Genomic DNA, 27,387 nt, shown 5'->3' with positions numbered 1-27,387 from the left:
TCATATTTGACGTATCATTTAATCCAATAAAATCCATGCTACTTTTTTCTGATTGGGTAAAAAACTGAAATCTCTTTTGTGATTGGTGCACCGGTGAAGTTGGCAGATGTCAATGTGACATCTTGATGTCTCCACAGCTGACTTTGAAAACCGTTCGCATTGGTTCGCATTATCCAGTGAAACCAAGTAAAAAACAGAAATGTTTTCGTAAATAACGAGAATGGACGTCGATTATTTACAAAAATGCTATTGCTTATAGGAATATTATGTTTATTTATTGTATCAGGTTTTTCAATAACAGAATAGTGTTATTAAATCAATATGAAAGTTGTGGAAGGCAAAATTGTTGTGCTCGGGTCACAAGGTAAGTTTATTAAACTCTAATTTATAACAAAAATGTAGACAGTATTGTAGTATGATTTAACAAACCGGAAAAACTGGTATTCGCAGCTAACGATGCAATATTATGTGTTATATTGTATAATGTGGCCACTGCCCGCATAACATCATCAAAAAACTTTGATAGGATTGTGTACTTATTTAAAACTTTGTGTAAACATAATTGCGATTTATCCTATCAAAGTTACTCATAGAATATAAATACAAACCTTTATTTGCTTTAAATACACGACTACCAATATACTTTTTAAAAACATCTTTGATATAAGTATAAGGTAGTACAGTTTAAAATTATTTCATAAAACTTTTTGGCTATAAACCTAAAATCCTCTGCAAATTAGTCTCTTTGTTTAACTTAACCCTATATAACACTCTATGGGTTGGAATTTGAATCACGCATTATAGGTAGAGAGGGGGGAACGGTGGCATTTTATAGGGGTTAGTTACCCCTTTCAAATGACACCTGATTTGTATCTAGGAGATGCATAGTTTTTTTTTAATACGTGTTTGAAGTTACGTGTGACGGAACATTATTTTTTGTTAACATGTCTATAAAATTAATTTTTCACTATAGTTACGTTTTGTTTTACGCGTAATTTGTTGTAAAACGTATTTAAGTGTCATAAGAACAGTATACAATTCTTAGGTAATTAATTATATCAATGTATCACTCTGTGCTGGCCCAATACGACTTGGTTGGGTTAGGTTAGATTCGTGGTTATTTTTTGTAAACCACCCATAAATAGGAGCCCCCCGTAGCGGGGCTCCGTCGACTAATAATTAATTGAAGCTAGTTGTTATAATATTATATCTATAAAAAATATAGGGGTTGCAATTAAGCCTTTAGTTAGTTTGCCAGGGTGCAAATAAGTGCCTATAATTTGTTACGCAAGGGCGATAGGGCGTTGCATTCCCGCAGATGCCCGAGTCATCGGAGCTGTTTATTTACAATATAAGACATACTTTGAACCGAGTTTGCCCACACCCAAAGAAGACTAATTTTGTCGCAAGTCCACTAATTTGGTTGTTTTATTGAGCATAACCCCAAAAACTAAAAAAAATTTTTTCGTGGTAACTACTGATTTCCTAAATTTAGGGAGGGAGTGGGGGGTTCCCCCTCGCCCCCCCTTCCCTTCCCCCCTCCTCTCCCGCCCCCTCCCTATAATGCGTAATTCAAAAGCAACCCTCACTCTATATCTATATATATAAAAATAGATTTCCAATTGTATTAGTAATGCTAAAACTCGAAAACGGCTGAACGGATTGGGCTAATTTTAGGCTCAAAATATTCATAGAAGTCCAAGGAAGGTTTTAAAGTGACACGAAGTTCACCGGGACAGCTAGTATCTTATATTATACAAAGAATAATTTAAAAAGCTTGTTATGGTAAGTGATATTATGTTGTTGAGCAGAGCATGAACTATAACAAAGCCGATATAAGTTGCTGCTACACTACGTCTACCATTTGTTTTGCATAAAATGGCAATAAAAAATAAAGGATGTCCGTCAGGATGCATCAGTTTCTTATAAATTGAATTTTAATGTTAAATATCAATTAGTCAATCATTAAAAATAATAATTTACAGACACGGTCATACCAGAATAAAAAACAAAATTACTGGTGATTTGTTAATTATAAAGATTATAAAATATGTTTAATATACAATGGTGAGGAAATATCAAGGCCAAATTTTATTGATAAATCTAGGTAAAACTAGGAAAAAAGTATAAGTAATTATAATGAGTTTTATCATTATAATTACTTATACTTTTTACAAGAAAGTAATGTGCTTATTATAATATTGCAATGATTATTATTAATAATAAGGTCAAGCCGAATAGTTAAGTCTTAGTTAGAATTCTTACAATTGTAATAGGATTTCACACTACATATTAGTGTGATCACTCTTCCATACGTTAATTAGACTTACCTTCATTACTTATTATTGCTATATTTCTTAGGCCTCCATATAATATTATATAAACTTTGTGCTATAAGTATTTTAATTAAGAGTATACAATGCTGTACACTAGATTATTTGATTTTAATATCTACACTACTATTATAAAGAGGAAAGATTTGATTGTTTGTTTGTTTGTCTTGAATAGGCTCCGAAACTACTGGACCGATTTGAAAGATTCTTTTACCATTGGAATCCTACATTAATTCTGCTGAACATAGGCTAAATTTTATTTTGGAAAAAAATAGGGTTCCGTAAGATATTTGAGATTTTCGGACGCAAGCCGCAAGGTGTAAAAAATCAACCAGAAATGTTACTTTTTTCGCGTACGCTGCCTTAACTATAAAAGATAGAACCATAAAATGTTCTAAGTAATTGTAGATCTTTTAAATATCTACAAAAAAGTCCGTGACACACTATACCTATCTATGTTGAGTGAGGCACAATAACCATTTTTTTATTTAAAAAATCTTGAAATGTTTTTGGACTACATTTAAATGCCTTTATTTTACTCATGGCATTAATTCTTATCAAAATAAATTATTTCATTACTAAGTACAGTTAATGTAGATAATATTTGGTCTTTGAATGATGAAAATTGCACGTTTGGTTTTAATGTTATGGCGAAATTAAAATATTACGATTTCTGCTGCACGTTGCGAATTGGGCGTCGTCAAGGCGCGCCGCGTGGGTGTGCTCGCCCGGAGAGTCCACGTAAATATTAATTATTATTACCTCGATCATGGGAATCGCAGACACAATAGATCTATACTAATATTATAAAGAGGTAAACTTTGTTTGTTTGTTTAATTGTAATGAATAGGCTCAAAAACTACTAGACCGATTTTAAAAATTCTTTCACCATTCGAAAGCTACATTATTTACGAGTAACAAAGGCTACTTTTATTTTGGAAAATATAGGGTTCCGTAAGATATTTTAGTTTTTCGGAAACAACCAGAAAATTTACTTATTTTGCGTACGCTGCCTAAACTATAAAAGATAGAACCATACAATGTTCTAAATACATGTAGATCTTATAAGTATCTACAAAAATATCCGCGACACACTATACCTATCTATGTCAAGTGAGGCACAACAACCCTTTTTTTATTTAAAAATCTTGATATTTTTTTGGACTACATTTAAACGGATTTATTTTACTCATGCTAATAATCCTTATCAAAATAAATTATTTCATCACTAAGTACATTTTATATACATAATATTTGGTCTTTGAATGATTAAAATTGGACGTTTGGTTTAGAAGTTATGGCGAAATTAAAATATTAGGATAGTGGGTGTCACCAAGGCGAGGGTGCGCGTGCGGGAGGAAAACAATCTGTGCAGTGTGCAGCCTACGTATAATAATGACTGCGTCGTCTATGTTAGTGTCGGAGTCTGTGAATTGACCTGGCAATCATTTTGCTGACCTAGTCTTTCCTGGGTATGCTTTTTGCAGCGGGCGGAGCCGCGGGCGACCGCTCGCTATAATAAATGTAAATCAAAACTGCTAATTGCTGAATCGATTTCAATAATTTTTTCAGTGGCTATTTATATTTTATACCCGTGCGAAGCCGGGGCGGGTCGCTAGTTTATAATATAATAGTTATGCTACAGCTGGGTGCCGCTTCATTGATGGGATGATATTATAGTGCTTCATTATTTCATTACGTTTTGAATGACTATTATTTTTGATTGCTATTATAATTAATTTCTATAACTATAAATCTCCAATAGCGGCAGCCGGCTGCCAGCATAACAATTATTGAAGATCTATTGTGTCTAGGGTTGTTAAGGAAGTGATTATGAGGAAGAGGAGGAGGAAGAGGAATTGTCACGCGCAAATTTAGAGGATGCGGATGAGGAAGAGGATATTTTTATGAGGAAGAGGATGCGGATGAGGAAGCGGAAGAGGAAGTACGTCCATATAGTACAGCGTTTCCCAATGTGGGCGATTACGCCTCCTTGTGGGCGCTGAAGGTCTAAAGGGGGGCAGTGTGGGACTCAGAAAAAATGGCGGCATTTTGTAGCGGCTGGGGGGGCTAATATTAGCGACAAATTTGTGGCAAAAGCCCCTTAATTTAAATTAGGAAAAGAAAGTAGGTGAAACAATGGGGGCACTTAAACATATTTTGTTCTCAAAGTGGGCAGTGGACAAAAAAAGTCTGGGAACCCCTGATATGTTCATCTTATAATGCTATCAATACGGCTTACGACATATTCTCTGGTTCTCTTGTCTCTTCTAAAAAGTCTCTTATGGGCATCTTCGGTTAGGGTAATGGCTGTCTTTTTTTTTCCTTTTCTTTTTGTAACTGTATTTAATTTAGTATTTAGTTGACACAACTCTTTTATTTTGTTATGTGCATGTTGCACTTCCTGGAGAGATACATTCCCTAGTATTAGTCATTTTTATACTATATTATTTATAACTGCATGTATTGTGAATTGTATCTTGTTTTGTGAACCAAATTAAAAAAAAAATATATACCTATAGCACTACACTTCGGTCTCATTTCGATTTTCGATAAAAGAAGTCAAATCATTAGATTATTCGCACTGCGTGCGTTTCGGCGTAGTGCGTACACGCGTAAACAAAACAACGCTTGCTATATTATGTCAATAAAATTAAAACAAACAAACAAGGAACAGCGCGGGTGGCGAGAGGGTAGGTCTCGCTCGCCCGTTCGGTCCGGCATCGCGCTCTGGCGTGTGCGTTGCCATGATTAGATACGCGACGCGCATGCGCAGTGAAATTCCTCATAAATTCCTCCTAAATTTTGAGGAAGCGATAGCGGAAGAGGATTTTTGTATTTTTATTTATGAGGATGCGGTAACGGTTGAGGAACCCAAATTATTGCGGAACTTCCTCATTATGAGGAAGAGGAATCCTCAGCAACCCTAATTGTGTCTGCGATACCCACGATGCCGATGGAAGTATAATTAATGCATATTTTTAAATCTACACTATTTCTGCTGAACATAGGCTATAGCCTATAATTATTTAATGGGAGAAAAAAGGGAACCGTTTTAACATTAATGTTAATTGTGTAAAAAAACTACCAAAATATTCCATATATGTATTGTAAGCTTTATAAATTATAGACTAGCTTTATAAGTTATAGAGGACATTAATATCAACGTAAAAGTCCGCGATATCGTATGTCTGACTATTACAATTATTATCCTACTTTTTAATCTAAAAAAAAAATATCCACAGCCGAACATAATATAACCTCCTCCTTTTTGGAAGTCGGTTAAAAATATGCAATAGTAACGTTGCGCCGGTACAAACCAGGTCAAATTACTTACCAGCTATAGCTTAGTTAGTATTTACCAGATTTAATAATAATAATTGAATTATATTTTAATCAAGTGTAACAATAATTATCAATGTCCACCCGTGCGAAGCCGGGGCGGGCCGCTAGTCTATAATAAAATCATAGTAGGTATGCCTTCCTAGGACTTGTAGTATCACCATAACATATTTCATCAAAATTGGACGTTCAGTTGTGACTAGGGCATCGAGACCGGGTTTTCCCGAAACCCGAAAACCCGGGAAAACCCGGGTTTTGGGGATTATGAGAAAACCCGGGTTTCAAAAATGGAACCCGGGTTTTTCGAGCTTTTCGGGTTTTTCGTTTTTTTGATAATTATTAAAGGCCAGACCTAATTTAATGGTATTTATAACAAAGTAACATACAAATTATTTATTTTTATAACATATTGTATAGGTTTAATTATTTATACTGGTCATAATTAAACAAAATATAATATTTTTAAGGAAAAGTTTCGTTTTAGGAGCATTAAAGACTAATTGTCATAAAAATATTTATTAATAATACATATTTTAAAAAATCTACCAAAACTATTCAATGTAAAAAGCCAAGTCTCTTCAAACAATCTATCCTTCGCAAAAAGTTTTCAAATTTCATAGAAGCCAAGTCTTGTTAAACTTATTTTATAGTTTTCAATCAACATTCAGTGATTGACTACAGTTTTGTTTATTATGTGATCAAAGGTTTACAAAATAAAGTGTGGACAGCTTCAAACTTCTAAGTCTGTTGAAAGTACCGTAGACTTTTGATGATGGGTAAGTCAGCCACTAGGTTACAAAACATTGAAACTTGTATGGACCGTTGGTGATAAAATACACCCATCAACAAAGTCTTCGGGATATTTGTATTTTTGGAATATTTAGAAACCTGTCAGGAATTTTTGAAGACAGTATATGGAACAATGATAGCTTATTTTTTAATATTTAATAAAACATATTATTTAAACACTTTTCCGAATTTTATCGTATACAAAGCAATCACAGGTATCTACAGTCACAAAAAATCAATGATAAGTCAACAAATCTTTATTTCGTTTCATAAATTGAAAATGTTATTCGAATGAGATATTTTTATTGCTGACTGTCAAATTAATAGTAATAATTTATACTGATCGATGTTTGGCTGCATACAGTATTTTTACAAAAAAATATTTATTGTGTCTTGCTGCGGTATGACACCCAGTCTTCTTTGCAATTTAAAGTCATTATTTTCAGTCGTCTAACTTACTAAAAACACTTAAAGGTTTTTGTTTGTCGTTATGCTTTTTGTCATTATTTGTTATATTCACAACATAACAAAAAGCGACAATATTAGCCCCTAGAAACTGATATAACCATGCCGAGGAGTTTCCATCAAGTATATTTTGAATCCATATTTTTGTATTGCAGTCTGACAAATGCGGCAGATTGCTTTTTATTTTTTGAGAGACTGATGTTGGTAACACATAATAGGACGAATGGTGGCTTTCTTTAGCCAGCCGTGGATGTCATACTCACTGCGGAATTATTGAAACACGTGATTTTAGTGAATCGAGATGAAAGCAAGCACCAGCGCCAGAGATAATTTATTGTGTGTTGTTACACGTGCCACCATGGTTATTCTTCCAAATTCATTAAAAGCAACATTCCGCATTTGCCATAATATTATGGTCTGGTCTGATCAATTATATAGTAATCTGACATGAATTTTGTCTATTGTGACTAGAACTAATGACTACAAAAAGCTTTGAGGTGTAGTATAATGTAAGATTTTTCAGTAATGTAAGATTTTCCAGTTTTGTTGGATAACAGAAAAGTAGCCTTAAATTGCAAAGAATATTCGGCTTCATACCGTAGCAAGGCAGATAAAAGGCAATTTCAAGTAAAAACTAGGCACAAAAATTTAATTACAGGTATATCATCAATAAGAACAAAATAAAAATTAATAACGTGACTATCAGCAATAAAAATGTAAAAGATTAAATAAAGATTTGTTGGAATACTTTTTATATTTAAGGTTATTCTTCCATTTACTGTCTTCAAAAATTCTTGATAGATAAAATACAAATACATTTAATAATATAATTATGTAATTTGGAGGTGAAGCTTGTTGTAATACTTAATCTTAACCCGAAAATCTTAATCCCTAGCTTTGATAAGATCCAATATATATAATAGGAGAGGTAAATAGTCGCTTTTTTTAAGTATGTGACCGCACACTATGGTATTTAAATAGTATTTTGCTGGAAAGGTGTTGGCAATCGCTGAAAATCATATTTAAAGTATTTTCGCTTCGTTAATCTTTGAATTTTAAGAAAACCCGAAAAAACCCGAAAAACCCGGGTACCCGGGTTTTCGTTTAAAAAAAACCGAAAACCCGGGTTTTGAAAATTGGGTCCGGTTTTCGATGCCCTAGTTGTGACGTTCACACATGAAAAGGTTTTGTACAAACTTATTATACAGGGTGTATATATATATATACAAAAATAAGTGATAATACTTTCAAACTTATTATTTGTATAGACCGGAAGATGGTGACACAAAATTATTGGCCATTTGTATCAGTATGGCGTTTTTTCAGGAGTCTAATTACGTAAGGGCAAAAAGGAAAATGATGGTCATAGCGCTCGCACTGGCGGCCCAAACGCGTCGGCGTTAATCGAACGCGTCGGATAAATAACGAGTGTCGAACGATTTGTTCCACAAAAATGCTTGTATTTTCAGATAGTCGAAAAAAAGAAATAGGCGGTAGCGTAATGCCATACTTCTCGGGTGTGTCTAACGCCATACTTATGCCAATATATTAATTTAAATAAAACAATTGAACTGTAGCAGTACCTACGTTCGTTCGCCGATGAAACAAAGAAAACAACGCGCTCTGAAAAGAACGCACGCCGTCTTTGTATACGTTCGTTATAGAAGTTGAAACACAGAAGAAAATCGCTCTGCAAAGAACGTACGTTCGCAATGACAAGAGAAACAGCTGTCCGTGTAATAATACCGGACATGAACCGGCCTTGAAAAAGGCATTTTTCTAATAAGAATTCTTCGCAACAACACTACGCGTCTTAACATCGAGGTTACGTCGAGCGAGGGATCTTCGCAGCGTGGCTACGGTCTTCATGGCGTTTGCAGAGCTTCCATCTTCACAAAATGGCGGCACTACAATTATTACCGGCACGGCGGCGACCGGCAGCGAGACGTCGTCGGTATGGAATGCGCGCGCGGACTGAATTCGCGGCCCGCGAGAGCCCATATTTATACTCGCGCGATGCCAGCGCCGCGAGCCGCGGTGCGTCCAGTTTCCCGCGCGGCAATCGTAAAACCGTGTAAATATTTCTTATTCGATTTTTTTCTCTTTCATGTTTCTGTAAATATTTTTATCCCTTTCTGTATGTCCTTTTCTAATGTGTTAGCCAATCAAAATTAATCTTTTCAGTTCTGTACAGTTTCGTAATAATAATAATTATGTAAAATTTTTGTATATAAACCGCTCAGATTGTTCAATAAATCACTTCAGTTCACCACAGTAAATCGAGTTTTACTCTTTACTCCTCCGACCTCTAGTGAACTCTTAGAGTGACCAACCGGTCCTCTAAACTGGTGACCCCGAAGGACAACAAGCAACCTCTGCAAGAAGAAACTCTGCCCGAAGAACAGCAAGTACCTTCAAGAGGAAACTCTGCTCGGGAAAACGCTGCACGACGACACTGCACCTCGAATCGCTGCACCTGCACCCTGCATCACAATGGAAAACAGAGGCGAATCCCTGCCCGAAACCTCGGCACTCACCAGCAACACGGCGACGTCACCGTCATCGCAGGAAATCGCCGGCATCGCACTTTCGATGCGAATTCCGCCATTCTGGAGAGACAAACCTAGGCTCTGGTTCGTCACATTCGAGGCAGCCACCAGCAATCTTCAGAAAAACCAAAGCCAGCTCTCCCAGATGGTCATCGCTCGTCTAGAAAAAGAAGACATCGAGCAAATCGCCGATCTTCTGTACAACCCGCCAGAAACAAACGAGTATCAAGCTCTCAAGGACCGGCTCATCTCCGCATACGAAGAATCTGACAGTCGGCAATTCCAAACGCTGCTGTCGGACATGGAATTGGGAGACCAAAAACCTTCACAACTTCTCAGACGTATGCGAAACCTGGCTCGCAACAAGGTCCCCGATTCTACTCTTCAACTCATGTGGGCCAATCTCCTCCCTACAAATATTCGCTCCGTCCTGGCCGTCAGCGAAACTTTCCAGTCGAAGACCACACTCGACGAACAAGCTGCGCTAGCCGACAAGATCATCGAGCAGTCAACTGTAAATAATGTAAATAGCATCTCATCTCATCGTGTAAATAGCTCCGCATCAACTTCATCAAACGTCGAGTGCCTCCTAATCGAAGAAATCCGCAAGCTGTCACTAGAAGTCGCCGAGTTAAAAAAACAACAGTACAACAACAATAATTATAGAAGAGAAAATTACTATCAACGCTCAAGGTCAAGACATCGATCGACATCAAGATTCCGGCAACGATCAACATCGCGTCCACGGTCTACATCACCATCGCCTTTCTGCTACTACCACAGCAAATTCGGGAAGGAAGCAAGAAAATGTACACAACCGTGTACGTTCAACACGACGGAAAACTAGACAGAACGTTGGCAGCGGCGGAATCCGGCGTTCACAACAAACAATACCGCCTATTCGTCACGGACAAGACTACGAATCTCACTTTTTTGGTAGACACGGGTGCCAATATATCCGTCATACCAAAAAAGAAAGGCCTCCATCTCCAGCCGCTACCTTTTCAACTCTACGCCGCCAACAACACCGTCATACCGACATACGGCGAGAAAACATTAGAACTTAACATCGGACTTCGCCGACCATACAAATGGAAGTTCATCGTCGCCGCAGTCTCGAAGCCAATCCTCGGTGCCGACTTCCTGCAACACCACGAACTCATAGTCGACTTGAAGAACAGAAGACTCATCGACGGGAGAACCAGTCTACATATTAACGCTCCCGGACGCTACACGGACGTACCTACTGTCCGTAGCGTCGACAGCACGCAGTCGTACCACGACATACTAGCTGACTTCCCCGGCATCACACGACTGACAGCGATGAACATCACACCGAAACACAGCGTCGAACACTTCATCGAGACGTCTGGGCCACCGCTACATTGTCGCGCCCGACCGCTACAGCCACATCGCTACAATCAAGTCAAGAAAGAATTCGAAAATATGATGCAACAAGGTCTCTGTCGTCCCAGCAAGAGCGCCTGGTCTTCTCCACTTCACGTCGTACCGAAGAAAAACGGCGACATAAGGGTATGCGGCGACTACCGACGACTAAACGCAGTAACGAAGCCCGACCGCTACCCTATTCCCCGACTACGAGACTTCACCTTTCAACTCGCCGGAAAAACTATTTTCTCGACGATCGACTTAAACCGAGCCTACCAGCAATTACCAGTCCATGAAGAGGATATAGAAAAGACAGCAATCATCACACCATTCGGTTTATTCGAATTCCCGAGAATGTGTCCCGGCCTTAGGAACGCAGGCCAGACATTTCAACGTTTTATACACGAAATACTGCAAGGCTACGACTTCGTCTTCTCGTTCATCGACGACTTGTTGATCGCATCCAGCAGCGAAGAAGAACATCGCCAACATCTGCGGTGTGTTCTTCAACGCCTAGAAGAAAACGGAATCACGATAAACCCAGCCAAATGTGTACTCGGAAAACAAGAAGTAAAATTCCTCGGCTTCACCGTAAACAGCGACGGAATCAAGCCGCCACAAGACAAACTACAAGCAATAGAAGAATTCCCATTACCAAAAAACATAGAAGAATTGCGACGTTTCCTCGGTATGCTCAATTTCTACCGAGACAGCATACCGAACGCCGCCACTATTCAAGCCCCGCTACACGCATACCTACATAATGCGAAAAAGCGAGACAAGACACCGATCGAGTGGAACGAGACATCAAAAGAAGCATTCGTGGCATGCAAAAATAGCATCAAAAACGCTGTTTTGCTTGCCCACCCGAATCACAAAGCACCGATCGCTATTTTCTCCGACGCCTCGGACACCGCAGCGGGAGCTGTAATACAACAATTCAACAATAACAAATGGCAACCACTCGGCTACTTCTCGAAGAAATTTACAACAGCGCAAACGAAGTACAGCACCTACGATCGCGAACTTCAAGCTATCTACATGTCAGTAAAATATTTCAGAAAAATATTCGAAGGCCGAGAACTCATTATATTCACCGACCACAAGCCATTGACATTCGCCATACAGAAGAAAACATCAACATCGGAAACTCCGAGAAGAACTCGACAACTACTTTTTATCTCCGAATTCACGCACGACATTCGTCATATCAGCGGAAAAGACAACATAGTCGCCGATACATTTAGCCGCATCGAAACAATAAACACGCCGTCAGCTGTAAATTATGAAGAGTTATCTCACGCGCAAGAGCGAGATAGCACGTTACCTACACTCTACAGTCAAGAAAACTTAAGTTTCAAAACAACTACGCTACCTAACTCCGATATCAAGATTGTATGCGAAACTTCAACAAAATACGTCCGGCCGTACATTCCACAAGACTTTCGACGCGCCGTGTTCGACTCCATTCATAACATAAGTCATCCTGGAACAAAAGCATCAAGAAAACTCATCGCGCAAAAATTCTTCTGGCCGTCAATGAACTCCGACATTAGCGAGTGGACGAAAACCTGCATACAATGTCAGCGAAGCAAAATACAACGACATACATCGAGCGCCGTGTCGACATTCCCACAAGTCGACCGCTTTCAACATACACACACCGACATCATCGGACCGCTGCCTACAACAGCGAGTGGTCATAGATACCTACTTACTATGATCGATCGCTCGACAAAATGGCCTGAAGCTGTACCACTCACCGACATCACCGCCGAAACCGTCGCAAGAGTATTTTACGAGCAATGGATAGCGAGATTCGGGTGTCCGACTACAATAACAACCGATCAAGGACGTCAGTTCGAGAGTCAGCTGTTCGTCAACCTAACTCGATGTATGGGTATCAAAAAAACTCGTACAACGCCGTATCACCCGCAATCTAACGGCATGATCGAACGCTGGCATCGAAGTCTCAAGAATTCACTGAAAACAAGACTCATCAACAGTAATACATCGTGGATCGACGAGCTACCTACAGTTTTACTCGGACTACGCGCCGCCATACGAGAGGACACCGGAGTCAGCGCCGCCGAATTAACCTACGGTCGTAACTTACGATTACCGGCCGACTTCTTCGAAACTACAACATCATCATCATCATCGAGCCTAGATCATACCTACATCGAGCAACTACGAAAAAATATCAACTCTCTCAAGCCGAAAAACAATGTACAGCGCCACGGTAATCAACGCAACATCTTCATACATCGTGATCTACTTACGTGCGAATACGTATTTTTACGTAACGACGCCGTAAGGAAACCACTTCAAACACCGTACGACGGGCCGTACAAAGTTCTCCGACGAGAAGAAAAATACTTCGTAATACAACTACCCGATCGCACAGCAACAGTATCCATCGATCGTTTGAAGCCCGCCTACATACTGAGTGAAGATTACCTCGGCGAGTCAACGAGCAATGTACAACAGTCACCGGTAATTCTCAACTTACCTAATACCAATTTACCTGCTACCTTACCTTCACATACCAATAATTTACCTCAAAATACCTCATTACCTTTTACCGTTACCTCATTACCTTTACCTGTTACCTCACAACCATTACCAAGTGCAACACCGATTAAGCAGAAGACACCAGCAAGTCCAGTACAGAAGACAACAAGAACGGGCCGTGCCGTCAGACTGCCGGTACGCTTCGCTTGAGGGGGAGCACTGTAGCAGTACCTACGTTCGTTCGCCGATGAAACAAAGAAAACAACGCGCTCTGAAAAGAACGCACGCCGTCTTTGTATACGTTCGTTATAGAAGTTGAAACACAGAAGAAAATCGCTCTGCAAAGAACGTACGTTCGCAATGACAAGAGAAACAGCTGTCCGTGTAATAATACCGGACATGAACCGGCCTTGAAAAAGGCATTTTTCTAATAAGAATTCTTCGCAACAACACTACGCGTCTTAACATCGAGGTTACGTCGAGCGAGGGATCTTCGCAGCGTGGCTACGGTCTTCATGGCGTTTGCAGAGCTTCCATCTTCACAAAATGGCGGCACTACAATTATTACCGGCACGGCGGCGACCGGCAGCGAGACGTCGTCGGTATGGAATGCGCGCGCGGACTGAATTCGCGGCCAGGGTTGCCAGATCAAAGACCGATCAAATCGCCACTTCGCGATAAAAAGATAGCCCAAAGTAGCCCAATAAAAAAGAAACACGGTAATTAAACGTAATGTCAATAAAACGTATGAATAATATTATTTGCTACTGTTCTATTACATTAGAGTTATGTATTTACATGCAATTTTATCAATATTTTAAGGAGACTTGCTTCGTTTAATTCAAGAAGCTTATATAATATAACATAAGATTCTTGGTTTAATTGGATACTTACTTGTAAATTTGCATTAGTGGTAACGAGTTGTTTTTATTTTTTGGGGTTTTTTTCCCAACTATAAAAGTGACATTTAGCAATGAAAATCTATAATTCATATTATTAATTTTAAAATTATGTATTTACAAATAAAAAATGTTTTATGCATATTAATCGTCATCTGCTGCAAAAAGTTGGATGGTGTCGAGCAAATTACGATCCAACATATCTACTCAGTATATCAAATCAAATCAAATCAAAATTGTTTTATTTCTGAATAAATTTAAAATAAATGTTTTCAGAAAGTCCTACATGATGCCTACCACCGGTTCGGGAACTAACCCGGCGAGAAGAACCGGCGTAAGAAACTCGCACGGGGCCCACTTTTTTACCAAGAAAAGTGAGAAAAAAATTAATCTTTTAAAATAAAGTTTACAATTTTGTAACTAAATATTATATACAATATCCACATACATAATTGTAAGTCCTATAATAATGAAGAAGTAGCCTTGCAAGAAGCCATCCTACTCCCAAGGTGTGCCATCGTTTATGAAATCATTGACCTTATAATAGGCTTTGGCACACAAACTTTCTTTAACTACTTTTTTAAATTTATTAATGGAAAGATTTTGAACGTTTTCTGGGATTTTGTTGTAAAGGCGTATACATTGACCTTTAAAAGATTTACTGACTTTACTAAGTCTGATCACCGGCATATCTAGCTTGTGCTTATTTCTAGTATTCCTAGAGTGAATGTCACTTTTAACTTTAAATTTACTTATATTTTTTCTAACATATATTACATTATCCAAAATGTATTGAGAAGCAACAGTTAGAATACCAATTTCTTTAAATTTATCTCTCAGAGATTCTAAAGCAGACATTTTATAAATAGAACGTATGGCTCGCTTCTGCAGCACAAATATTGTATTAATGTCGGCAGCGTTTCCCCATAAAAGGATTCCATATGACATCCTACTATGAAAATAACTAAAATATACTAATCGTGCCGTATCTTCGTCAGAAATTTCCCTAATTTTTCTGACTGCATATGCTGCAGAACTGAGCCTAAATATAATACTAATATATATTATGTACTAGCTGTTGCCCGCGACTTCGTCCGCGTGGACTTCAGTTTATAGCGCGCGATGTCAACAAAATTGGTGTCAAAAGCTTTTATAAAAAAACCCTGGTACCCCTTAAATCAAAACAGCTGTGCAGTGTGCACATAATATTTCATTTTTTTAAATTAAACTTTATAATATATTATGACAAATTTTAAAGCTTTAAACCCTCCAATTACACAACTTTACCCATAAACTATTTATCATTGATAGGTTTAAGGTTACGTCACTGTATATATAATATAATATAAAGTACTGACTTATTAAATAATGTAAAAAAGAAATAACAATCGAAAAAAATCGAAACTCAAATTCACGATGATACCACCTCTTATAGAAAGATGTTGGGCAAGCGTTAGCGCGATGTAAGAGACGTAAGGCGCCATCTAGTATGAATTTTTGGAACTAACTTAATTTGAACAAATTTTCGTATTTTCACCCTCTTACAACCCTTTTTTCCAGTAAAAAAGTAGCCTATGTCCTTTCTCAGGCTTAAGACTATCTGTATACAAAATGTCATTACAATCGGTTCGGTAGTTTTGGCGTGAAAGCGAAACAGACAGACAGACAGAGATACTTTCGCATTTATAATATTAGTATAGATTATCTATGATATCTACTGCCTCTCTCTCACAGAACACTAACACTCCTACCGGAGCTCTCTCTGCTCCTGAACAGAATGATATTCAACAGCCACCCACGCGGCGAACCACAGATTATGAGTGAAAGTGGCCGCGCATAGACAACGCATCGCTGCGTTCGTTGATATTATGGCCGCGTTCACGAAAATACAATAGTAGGCAGTAGCCCAATAGGCGATAAGTAAAAAACCGTGTCGCCCAACAGGCGATAAGTCGCCATTCCAAATTTTTTGTAGCCGCGGAGGACCGCAAAATAGCCCAATTGGCTACTTGTCGCCCAATCTGGCAACCCTGTTCGCGGCCCGCGAGAGCCCATATTTATACTCGCGCGATGCCAGCGCCGCGAGCCGCGGTGCGTCCAGTTTCCCGCGCGGCAATCGTAAAACCGTGTAAATATTTCTTATTCGATTTTTTTCTCTTTCATGTTTCTGTAAATATTTTTATCCCTTTCTGTATGTCCTTTTCTAATGTGTTAGCCAATCAAAATTAATCTTTTCAGTTCTGTACAGTTTCGTAATAATAATAATTATGTAAAATTTTTGTATATAAACCGCTCAGATTGTTCAATAAATCACTTCAGTTCACCACAGTAAATCGAGTTTTACTCTTTACTCCTCCGACCTCTAGTGAACTCTTAGAGTGACCAACCGGTCCTCTAAAGAACCATTTGTACCAGGCTAATTTTTGCATAGCTACATCGTCGAGTAGCTATTCACGAAAATCACCTTGCCATTGTTTTACTTTAAGTATATTATATTACTTTAACCAATGATAGAATAATAATATTACGTTTAACATAGGACACACTGTGTTATTTCAATACTATTATTTTTTACTAGACGTTCCGCGCGGCTTCGCCCGCGTAAATTAGATAGTCCACAAAAAATAGCCTATGATCCTTCACATGGTCTACTTCTTAGTTCTTATCTGTGCCAAGTAACAGAAAAATTGCTCCAGTAGTTCGTGAGATAAGCCCTTTCAAATAATTTCCCCCGTTTTTTCCACATTTTCCTCTTTTTCTTCACTCCCATTATTATATAGTCCATATCCATCCTCGATAAATGGGCTATCTAACACTGAAAGAATTTTTCAAATCGGAACAGTAGTTCCTGAGATTAGCGCGTTCAAACAAACTCTTCCGCTTTATAATATTAGTATAGATTATAATATTAGTATAGATAGGCTATCTTGTAAAATAGCCAATTCTTTCAGTTTTGTGAAAAAAATTTTCAAATCGGACCAGTAGTTCCTGAGATAAGCGCGTTCAAACAAACAAACAAATAAACAAACTCTTCTGCTTTATAATATTAGTAAGTACCTATAGATTAGTATAGATTCAAAGAGTTTGTAATTGAACAAGGAAATCTTAGACAAAGTTTGTTTTATCTGCCGAGGTTGTGATGATAACCTCTGTTTTTCGAACAAAACGTCATGCGACTTAATTCACATAAGCGCAATCTGTTGAGACTTTTGAGTTACATATAATATTATACCCCTGATAGAACCAGACATGGAATAAGAATCGCTCGGGACTGCCGGGTTTACCACAAATATCGCTTGTAAGTTGTAGGTACTCTTGCAAAGTTGCAACAGATAGCATATTAGGTATGTAAGTACCTACTTAATGCGCTTCTGCGATCTAAGCAACGTTTGAAGGTATGAGAGATGAGAATTAGCTCCAACGGCCAGCGCTCGCCGCGATTTACAATTCCCGTTCAACTCGGATACGGAACCTTACCCCAAGTTATTGGTCCGCATTTGCCAGCGCAATAATGCTTCGGACTTCGGTACTGTTTTTTACTGAACAAGGAAGCAATAAGACCATAGTAAAAGGAGGGGAAGTAACTATCTTCATACAAAGGCACCGCGCGCGGCTTGTATGTGTGCGCCATAGTATCAAGTACGTACGGCACACAACAAAATCTCGGCCAGTTTTATAAGGCTAGTACCGCCGAGATTTTGTTGTGTGCCGTACGTGGCGACGCATTGATACTATGGTGCACACATACAAGCCGCGCGCGGTGCTTTTATATGAAGATAACTTACTTCCCCTCCTTTTACTATGATAAGACGGATCATAAATTATTATGGTAGGCGACAGCCCTCGCGCGTCTCTCATCTTGTTTGTGACGCGGCTTGCGAGTTGCTTTCTGCTCCTTTAGAAGTTAGAACTTATTTTTAAGCACAATAAGTGTTGTGTAACGCCGGTTTTCTATATGCTCAATATTGGATGTTTGTCTTATTCGGATTTGGAAACTCTAGAATTAGACAAATCGCACATTGTACGCATTGGAGGCCGACGCATTGAGCCAGCGCATTGAGCCAGCGCATTGGGCCAGCGCCCAACTTGTTGAGTACGGAAAGTTGCTCCTAAGTCCTAACTTAGTAGACCACACGCTGACCCAATGCGCTGGCTCAATGCGCTGGCCCAATGTGTACAGCGGGCTTTACAAAATGTTTAAAAAATTTATTATTATTATTTTTATGTATGGATTTGTTCATTGTGCTAATGACTTGCATAGCTACGTAATAACTAATAAGTCGGTCAGTAGTCACGAGAAACCTGTTTGTATCGCAGGATGTGCCGCCTATAGGCATCGAGGGCACGGTGGATGCCCTTCACTATACCTAAAATATCTATTTATAGTTTCTAGCATCCAAACTTCAAAAAATATTAAATAATGTTTTCTTCTGCAGTTTTGATTCTGTTTCTATAGAATTGACTTACTAAATGGAAATAATGGTCACTATCTATACATATAATAACGTCACGTTGAAATTCCGAATTATTTTTAGTAGTAGTAAACATATTATGGGCGTAGCGAGGTACGGGCAGGGGGGGGGGGGGGGGGGGGCAGCCCCTACAAGAGCGATCGGTCGCTAATGCTTATGAGTTTCATACCTAAACGTGGAGCAGAGAGTTGCGGGGTGAGAGGGGATGCATTCATTGCCAGTTCACTCGCTCATATTTTGTTATCTATACTAATATTATAATTTTGCAGAGTTTGTTAGTTTGTTTGTTTGTTTGAACGCGCGCGAACGAGGAAAATGTGGAAAAAACGGGGGGAAATTATTTGAAAGGGCTTATTTGAACGCGCTAATCGCAGGAACTACTGGTTCGATTTGAAAAATTCTTTCAGTGTTAGATAGCCCATTGATCGAGGAAGGCTACAAAATATATTTGATCACGCTAAAACTAATAGAAGCGAAGAAATAGTGGAAAATGTGAAAAAAAACGGGGGAAATTATATGAAAGGGCTTATTTGAACGCGCTAATCTCAGGAACTACTGGTCCGATTTTAAAAAAATCTTTCAGTGTTAGATAGTCCATTTGTTGAGAAAGGTTATAGGCTATATTTTATCACGCTAAGACTAATAAAAGCGTAGAAATAGAGGGAAGTGTGGAAAAAACGGGGGGAAATTATTTGAAAGGGCTTATTTGAACGCGCTAATCTCAGGAACTACAGGTCAGATTTGAGAAATTCTTTCAGTGTTAGATAGCCTATTTATCGAGAAAGATCATAGGCTATATTTTATTATTCTACAACTAATAGGAGCGAAGAAATAGAGGAAAATGTGGAAAAAACGGGTGAAATTATATGAAATTGCTTATTATCTTCTTAAGAACTACTGGAGCAATTTTTATGTTATTTGGCAAACATGAAGAATAGACCACGTTAAGGAACATAGGCTATTTTTTTGCGGAAAAATGTACGGTCGCGTGAAATTCCTAAATTACGCAAGCGAAGCCGCGCGGAACATCTATATATAATAAAATCGTAGGAAAGTCGAATGCTGTACATTGAATATTTTTGTACAATAAATAATACTTGGGACGTGATCTACTATACTAACGCGGACGAAGTCGCGGGCAACAGCTAGTATTTGGATAAACCTCTAGTGACCCACCTCACACATTACTTCAAGGATTATATTATTTGTTCTAAGGGGCATCCATATTTTCGAGCGTAAAAGATGGGCAGGGATTAGGTACTTCTTAACTTTTATTACTTTAGGTACATGAGGACCTCAATTTAAGGTAAAAACAATGTATGTTCCAGGCGTGGGCAAGACGAGCATGGTGGTGCGATACATCGGCAAGATGTTCTCCAAGCACATCTCGCCCACCATCGGTGCCTCCTTCTTCACCTGCAACATCAACCTCGACGACAGCAGGATCAAGTTGCAGGTGACACACACTATTCCTCTATTCGCGTTGAGTAAGCCATCACAACGGTCAGCTTACATTGGGACTTTGCGAGGATTTACGATGCATTTCTGAATATTTCAATTCGGAACAGACAGCACAATTTGAGTTTGTCCAGGCAAAGCTCGAAGCATTAATGAAACTCTGTACAAATACATTTTATCACCGACTTTTAATCATCTATGTTGCAGACGTTCCGCCATTTTGTTTCACCCACTGTCCGCCATCTTGTTTCACCGACGGTCCGCCATTTGCAGGTGTGGGACACGGCGGGGCAGGAGCGGTTCCGGTCGATGGCGCCGCTGTACTACCGCAACGCGAACGCCGCGCTCCTGGTCTTCGACATCACCAGCGCGCCCAGCTTCAAAGCTATTGACGCCTGGGTTAAGGAGCTGCAGAGGTACACACTTGCTCGAATGACTCTTATGTCTTAAACGATCAATCATTTTCAACACAGGCTGTCTCAGTCAGTCACAAATACAGTAAATACGAATATTATTTATATTTTATTGGTTCACAAACATCGACAATTACAACAAACATCGGCAAGGATGACACTTGGTTATCCCGTTATATGGATTATGGAGATGTGAACTAGAAACATCTGTAAGTTATGCATAGTATCATCGATGTTATTTCGTTCACACAAAAAATTGTTGCAAGAATGTTGCCTGGTAATAAGCCTGGATTGTGTATATGTCACAACAACATACAAGATAATGGCAATCTGATTTTGACCACGCGCCAAAACATCTTTTTTATTTGTACCATCGAGGAAATTGATTCCTAGGCAGTTGACAGACCAACGTAATTTGGTCGGATTAATGTCAATTTAATGTTAATTGTGATTTGTGATCAGTCGGCTGGGTTTGACCATAATAGACATGTTTGACGTAACGCGACAAAACTATGTAGGTCCCCGATCTACCTAGGAATCAACTTCTCTGATAGCACACTGCATTCCATCCTTGAATTTTCAGCAACGTGTCTGAGCCGCTGGTGGTGGCGCTGGTGGGCAACAAGAGCGACCTGGAGCACGCGCGCGCCGTCAGCCGCGCCGACGCCCAGCGCCTCGCCGCAGAAATCGGCGCCGCCTACACGGAGACCTCCGCGCTGCACGATCAGGTACCTTACGGCCTTTGTAATAGGGTCGATAAGACCGTGCACGATTTTCCAAACGCTCGGCGGAGCTGGATGGGATAATACCATTGTATACAATCTACCAATAGCGCACAATAGTAAGCTGCCAGTAACGTGTCACCGCCTGGTCAGGATAGGGGAGGTCAGCTCAAAGTGGCCACCTTAACTTTCAATTTGAAAAAAAGACGAAATATTATATATTTCAAAATAAAAAATGTGCTACCAGATAGTGCATTTTTTATATTTCTGCTATGTATGATTCATATTGACCCAAATCTAAAATTAGCTCATGATTCACATATTACGACAACCTGTCAAAAACCGCTTTGCCCGAGGGCCCGCCTTAAGCGGCCATAGGGGTAAGGGCAACGTGGCCAGCCCAAATGTTCACAAGAAATGGTATTTTTTTCTATTAAATAAATATATTTTTTATAAAATGAATGCTAAAAATGTTCAAAAATACGTATTTATCAAAAACAATTCTGTAAACTACTACTTATATCGCTTCTGCCCAGTTTCTGAGGTTTCTTAACAGAAGTTTATCTCCCAACAATCACAATATTTTTTTATAAAAAATAATCTACTCTTCTAAACTAAAAATAGTCAAAATATATCAATAAAACTTTGTTTTATCGATATTATATTCCTGTTTTTAAATGTCTCCTTAAAGTATGACTATGTTTGTTTTCTACTAATTTGACTGAACCCCGATTTTGTTGAACATATTTAATAGCTGCGCCATCGTAGTCTCTTCCCATGACCCCTGGATAGTTTTCGTTTGATAAGTTTGTTCACCATCTAAAAATAGTTTTAAGTAATTATCATATAAAAACTATCAATTAGCTTAGCGGCCTATTGGCCGCTTTGCCCGGTCTGCTTTGCCCTTTGGCAACCGTTCTGTCTTAAACATAATTTTCTTTCGCATTTTTTATCATACTCCAGAATAAAAACAACATAGATAAAGCTAAATAGATAAGCAACGACACCGGGAAAATAGAAGCATTCAAATATACAAGAAAATAATTAAAACAGGAAGAATTGATCTTGCATTTTTTTAATAAAACGTGCAATTCCAATATTTTTGGCACTAAAAGCTCGCGCCTTCCCCAACCGCTACCGCATCACTGCGCCGGGCGGGGCGGGATGTTCACTATGCGCCAGTGCAGCAACGTTGCTCTGCCTTCATAAATAACCGAAATATTAAGGGTGGCCGCTTTGCCTTCTATGGCCGCTTTGAGCTGGGCTCCCCTATATGTACATAACCCGTCTCCTCAAATACAATAACGTCTTATTACGATGTTTTCTCTTTGCCCCACTTTCCGTTTTCCGTTAGGAATAGACCGAGCACAATATTAACAAATCGCTCCGCAAAAATGGAAGAAGTTGTCTAACGGAGTAATGCAAATAAAATGCGTATGTGCGTGTCCATCGAGCATGTGTTATAAGGGAGTAGCAACGGCATGTCGGATGTGTGTGTACTTATAAGTTACAACAATGTAGCAGTGGCGGCCCTAGGGGGTGTCGATCAGGGCAATCGCGCGGGGCCTCGAACTAGCAGGGGCCTCGCAAGGTTTTTTTTTCGTAAGACAAAGGGCCTCGCAAAGACCTGCCGTCCGGGGCCTCGCAAAGATCTTCCGCCCGGGGCCTCGCAATGAGTAAGGTCGCCAGTCGCCACTGCAATGTAGTAAATATGTGTATGTGTGTGTGTCAGGGCATCGAGCACGTGTTCGTGAACACGGCGCGCGAGCTGCTGGAGCTGTCGCGGACGGACACCGTGGCCTCGCTGCGCGCCTACCACTCGCCGGACGGGGAGAGGATACCTGTTGGTACGTGGAAAACCCTTTCAAATGTTTCAGCTTTGAATATTCAAATGTTTATATCTATTGTATATACCGTATTCGTTGTGCCATCCGAATTTTATCAGATTCAATGGGTTAAGCGCAAAAAAGTGACAGCCAGACAGACAAGCAGTGCTAGTATGGATAGGCTCCGAAAATATTTGATCGATCTTATTAAAAATCCATTTAAATTCAATAAATTGTGAGGAAGGACTTCGTCGCATTAACGCTAACTTAACATGATCGCCAGGTATGCCGACGGAGGAGACACCGACGCACACGGGCAAGGTGGAGCTGCCGGTGTGGGGGGACACCATCGCGCACGGTGAGCTGCAGAAGCAGTGCTGCTGACCCCCGCCCGCCGTGAGGGACGTGACCCTGGGGGACAGGTGACTCTGGGGGATAGGTGACCCTTGGAGGCAGGTGATCCTCTGATCCTCTTACTGGAGGGAAGCACGTTATGCTCTGGTCCTCCTATTAGAGGCAAGGTGACTTCTTCATCCTCCTATTAGGGGGCAGGTGACGCCCTGATGTTTTAAAGTAGTTTCGTTTTCCTATTATACATATAATGTGGTTCGGTGGTGGGCAAACCAACCGCTCCACACTGACTGTGAACAATGTTATGATCACCGACAGCAGCTATCCCCAACCCACGGCCCGCGGGGACTTTATCTGTGGCCCGCGTGATGTTAGACCATTTTGAAATTCACGCCCACCGGCAAAAATATGTAATGCTGTCGTAAAAGTTTTTTAAGTCGTTGATTTTAAAGAACGTTATTTTTAACCCTAAAATTTCTTTTTGCGGCCCGCGATACCAAGACCAACACATGTTTGTGGCCCGTATGAAAAGAGGTTGGAGAACACTGACTGACAGGGTATAGAATATCTTGCCAGTTAAGAAAAGTAGCCTTTAACATAGTAAAAGAGACCCTTACCCACTTTCTAATAAAAATATTTATAGCAAGTCTGTCTAGTATTTTGAAAACGTCACATAACAAGGACAGCGGACTTTGAATGTACCATCGAGGAAGTTGATTCCTATGCAATTGACAGATCAACGTTATTTGGTTGAATATGTCAATTCAATGTTAATTGTGATCTGTCGGCTGGGTTTGACGTAACGCAACCAAACTACTTAGGTCCCCGATTTGCATAGGAATCAACTTCTCTGATAGTACACTACAAAAATATTTTTATTAGGAAGGGTCTAAAAGGGCAGGTAATACCTCAATGTTGTATTATTCTTATAAGATAAGTGTTAATACCAGCTGCGCCAATGTTGAGTTATATTTACTACTTAACAGGGAATTAATGTCTGTGACAAATTTTTTTTTAATATTCTATTTTTGTAAATTGACGAAAAAATTAATATACTAAATCTAAAGAAAACATTTCCTGTTACATCCAATTTTTGTTGAGGAAAAGTATATTTTTAATTTTCCTTAACAAAAAGTTACCAATACAAATATACAAGGTGTAACAAAACTAAGTGATAATAATTTAGGGTGTGTATATGTCCCCTATATAGAGTTTACCTACGAATAATAAAAACTAAGGAAAAGTAACTCCGTCCAAAAACATGCTCCACAATACTTGTCAAAAAAGTGTACCTTAGGTACAAATTTCAATACATTTGCAATATTTAGGTGACCTTGAGCGATACTAGGCTGACGTTACATGACAGATCAAAAGGAACCAAATTTAAAACGGTAATAGTATGGGAGTTACGATTCCTTAGTTTTATTATTCGTAGTAGTTTACTGTGAAAATAGCAGTGCTTAGAGTATTATTATTTTTTTGCTATTTGTATGGGCAAGCGCTCCAGCGCATGAATTTTTCCATACACAAGTAAAAAAAAGTTCCTCTTTCATCGATGCACTTTCACAGCGAACTCGAATTATAGGTAGGGTTGCCATCCGTCCGGATTTCCCTGGATTTGTCCTAGTTTGAAGGGCGTCCAGGGTCCGGCCGGGTTTCTGAAAAGTGTCCGGTTGAAATCCGGACACTTTTGCTGGGAGAAATCCAACTTTTTAACAAGGCAGATTACTGCCGTTAATTATAACGAAAGATAAAAACTCGCTAAGCAACAACAAAGCAAGCACACGGTTTCTAGCACGGACTTGAGCAAAAAGCAAAAATTGGCAAGACGTTATCGTAAATACTGTTTAAGAGGTGTCCTGGGAAATAACCACATTTCGGCCAAATGTCCGGGAATTTTTTCGTGCCTGACCGGCGAAGGGAATTTGGGTGATGGCAACCCTAATTATAGGGGACCCATACATACCCTAAAGTATTATCATTTAGTTTACACCCTGTATAGTTGTTACCAATAGCACATTATCTTTATGTTGTGTTTTTATACTGCACGGCCCACAGGTTTGTGTACAGCATATAACTGTATGACATTATTTTAAGCTTTTCCAAGAACTTTAGTATTAGAAACTACTTAATGCCGAATTTGACACCGAATTAATATAATCACAATAATTAGGATATTTTACAAATAATAATAATAGAATTAGCTCTTGCTAGGATATTTTTGTAAACCTTTTTTTGTCGTGTATATAGTAATAATTAGTAATAAACAATAAAAGTATGTAAACGTAATTTTAAAGACTTCCGTTAGAAAAAATTTAAAAAATATATTCAATAGAACCAATTCAATAGAATTGCCAACATTGTTTAACATTTTTATTAGGCCAATATTTGTGTATTGGCCGTCCATTTTAGCAGGATTTCAATTTATTTCTGTAGATTTTAGTGTTAAGGAGTAAATTTTTTATATAATAATTATTCTGTTACTATTAGTATCACAAATATTTGCACCATTTGACACGCTTATTAAATTAAACTAATTAATATTTTTTCAAATGTTAAGTCATTATATATTATTTTTAATTATTGATTGTGATGGTTATATATATTACAAGAGTAATAAATTTTATTTTATGACATTAATAAACGATTATTTTAGAAAATGGCTTGACTTGCCTCTTAATTAAAATACTGTTAATAATTATTAATTGACATTTGACATACACCATACTTACAGCAGGCATGTCCCACTCGCGAGAATAGGTACTTATCGAACTGTAAGTACCACCCGCGGGTGGCCAATCAGTAGGGACTCACAAGCGAGCGGTGACGCACGCGCAAGATTTTTCGTCGCGTATCTACTGTTTACTGATCATAGAGGAATTTTATTCATGATACTGGTTTAACCGCTGTGACAAAATCGTTATAAATCTTATAAAAATGAACAATTAAGAAAGCTGTCACGGGGTAGGTCCCTGGGTCCTTAAAGATTTAAAATGGAATGAAACCCGGAGACCCGTGATCAATAAATTATATTAAGAGTAAGTACTTTAAAATTACCAAATTATTTAATATTTCGCCCTTGAGATACAGTAGTGAGGGCATGAGTCCTAGCTAAACAAGGTCTTAATACTTCGGTCCCAGGCTGGTACTCTCCTGGCTGTGAGTGGAGGCGTAGTCGGCTCGGAGCGGAAGTGACGGCGGCCAGGGTCCAAAACAGGCAGGATGAAGTTGACGGCAGCCACGAGTTTTACGGCAGCCACGTCGATGAATTGGGGCCTCGAGCACCCACCAAATAGGCCAACTCAAACCTTGAACCCTGGAACGCGCCATCGGAACAATTATGGTCGGTTCCGAAATTGCCGAGATCATCCACTATAACCGCAGCATATATGGAAAGTACCAAATGCGTAGAAGTGCAGCCGTGGGTGATCTCGATCAGAACGGAGATTACAATTGAAGCGATTTTAAATTTAAAATACAAATTAAAACGTTAAGATTTTTTTTATAAAATGAATGAGGGTATGACATGGAAAAAAAAGTGATGCAATTTACAATGATCTTGGAAAATCTGAAAAACCACAGCTATGTAAAAGTAAGATAGCAATCCATGTAGTGAATAATAACATTAATTAATGTGATTCAATGAACAAAACTACGAAATGAAATCATGATTTCAATAAGTACGTAATCAGCCTATGCAACATGTATTAAATTACCACTTACCCAATCTGGGGTACAGCACACGTAATAACACTATAATAATTTGTTTGCAAGTAAGCGCGATTAAGATGAACGAGATTAGGGTCGTTCCAATAATTACTTATTGTTCAAAAAGGTAACTGAACTACGTGCGCCCGCTTCGATG

At 39.0% G+C, this 27,387-nt stretch overlaps 1 protein-coding gene across 1 annotated transcript; it reads left to right on the top strand.

Moving 5' to 3' along the window:
• The first annotated feature begins 184 nt into the window (after window positions 1–184).
• Window positions 185–24,071, top strand: LOC121739788 (ras-related protein Rab-5A). The gene is made up of 6 exons (XM_042132351.1): window positions 185–364; window positions 20,081–20,208; window positions 20,484–20,626; window positions 21,207–21,351; window positions 23,078–23,192; window positions 23,455–24,071. The coding sequence occupies exons 1-6, from the start codon at window positions 322–324 to the stop codon at window positions 23,553–23,555; spliced, it is 675 nt and encodes a 224-aa protein (XP_041988285.1). The 5' UTR covers window positions 185–321; the 3' UTR covers window positions 23,556–24,071.
• The last annotated feature ends 3,316 nt before the right edge of the window (window positions 24,072–27,387 follow it).

This window comes from Aricia agestis, chromosome 2, assembly GCF_905147365.1.
Source record: "Aricia agestis chromosome 2, ilAriAges1.1, whole genome shotgun sequence".
Classification (NCBI taxonomy): domain Eukaryota; kingdom Metazoa; phylum Arthropoda; class Insecta; order Lepidoptera; family Lycaenidae; genus Aricia; species Aricia agestis.
This window is presented reverse-complemented; position numbering and strand designations above follow the sequence as displayed.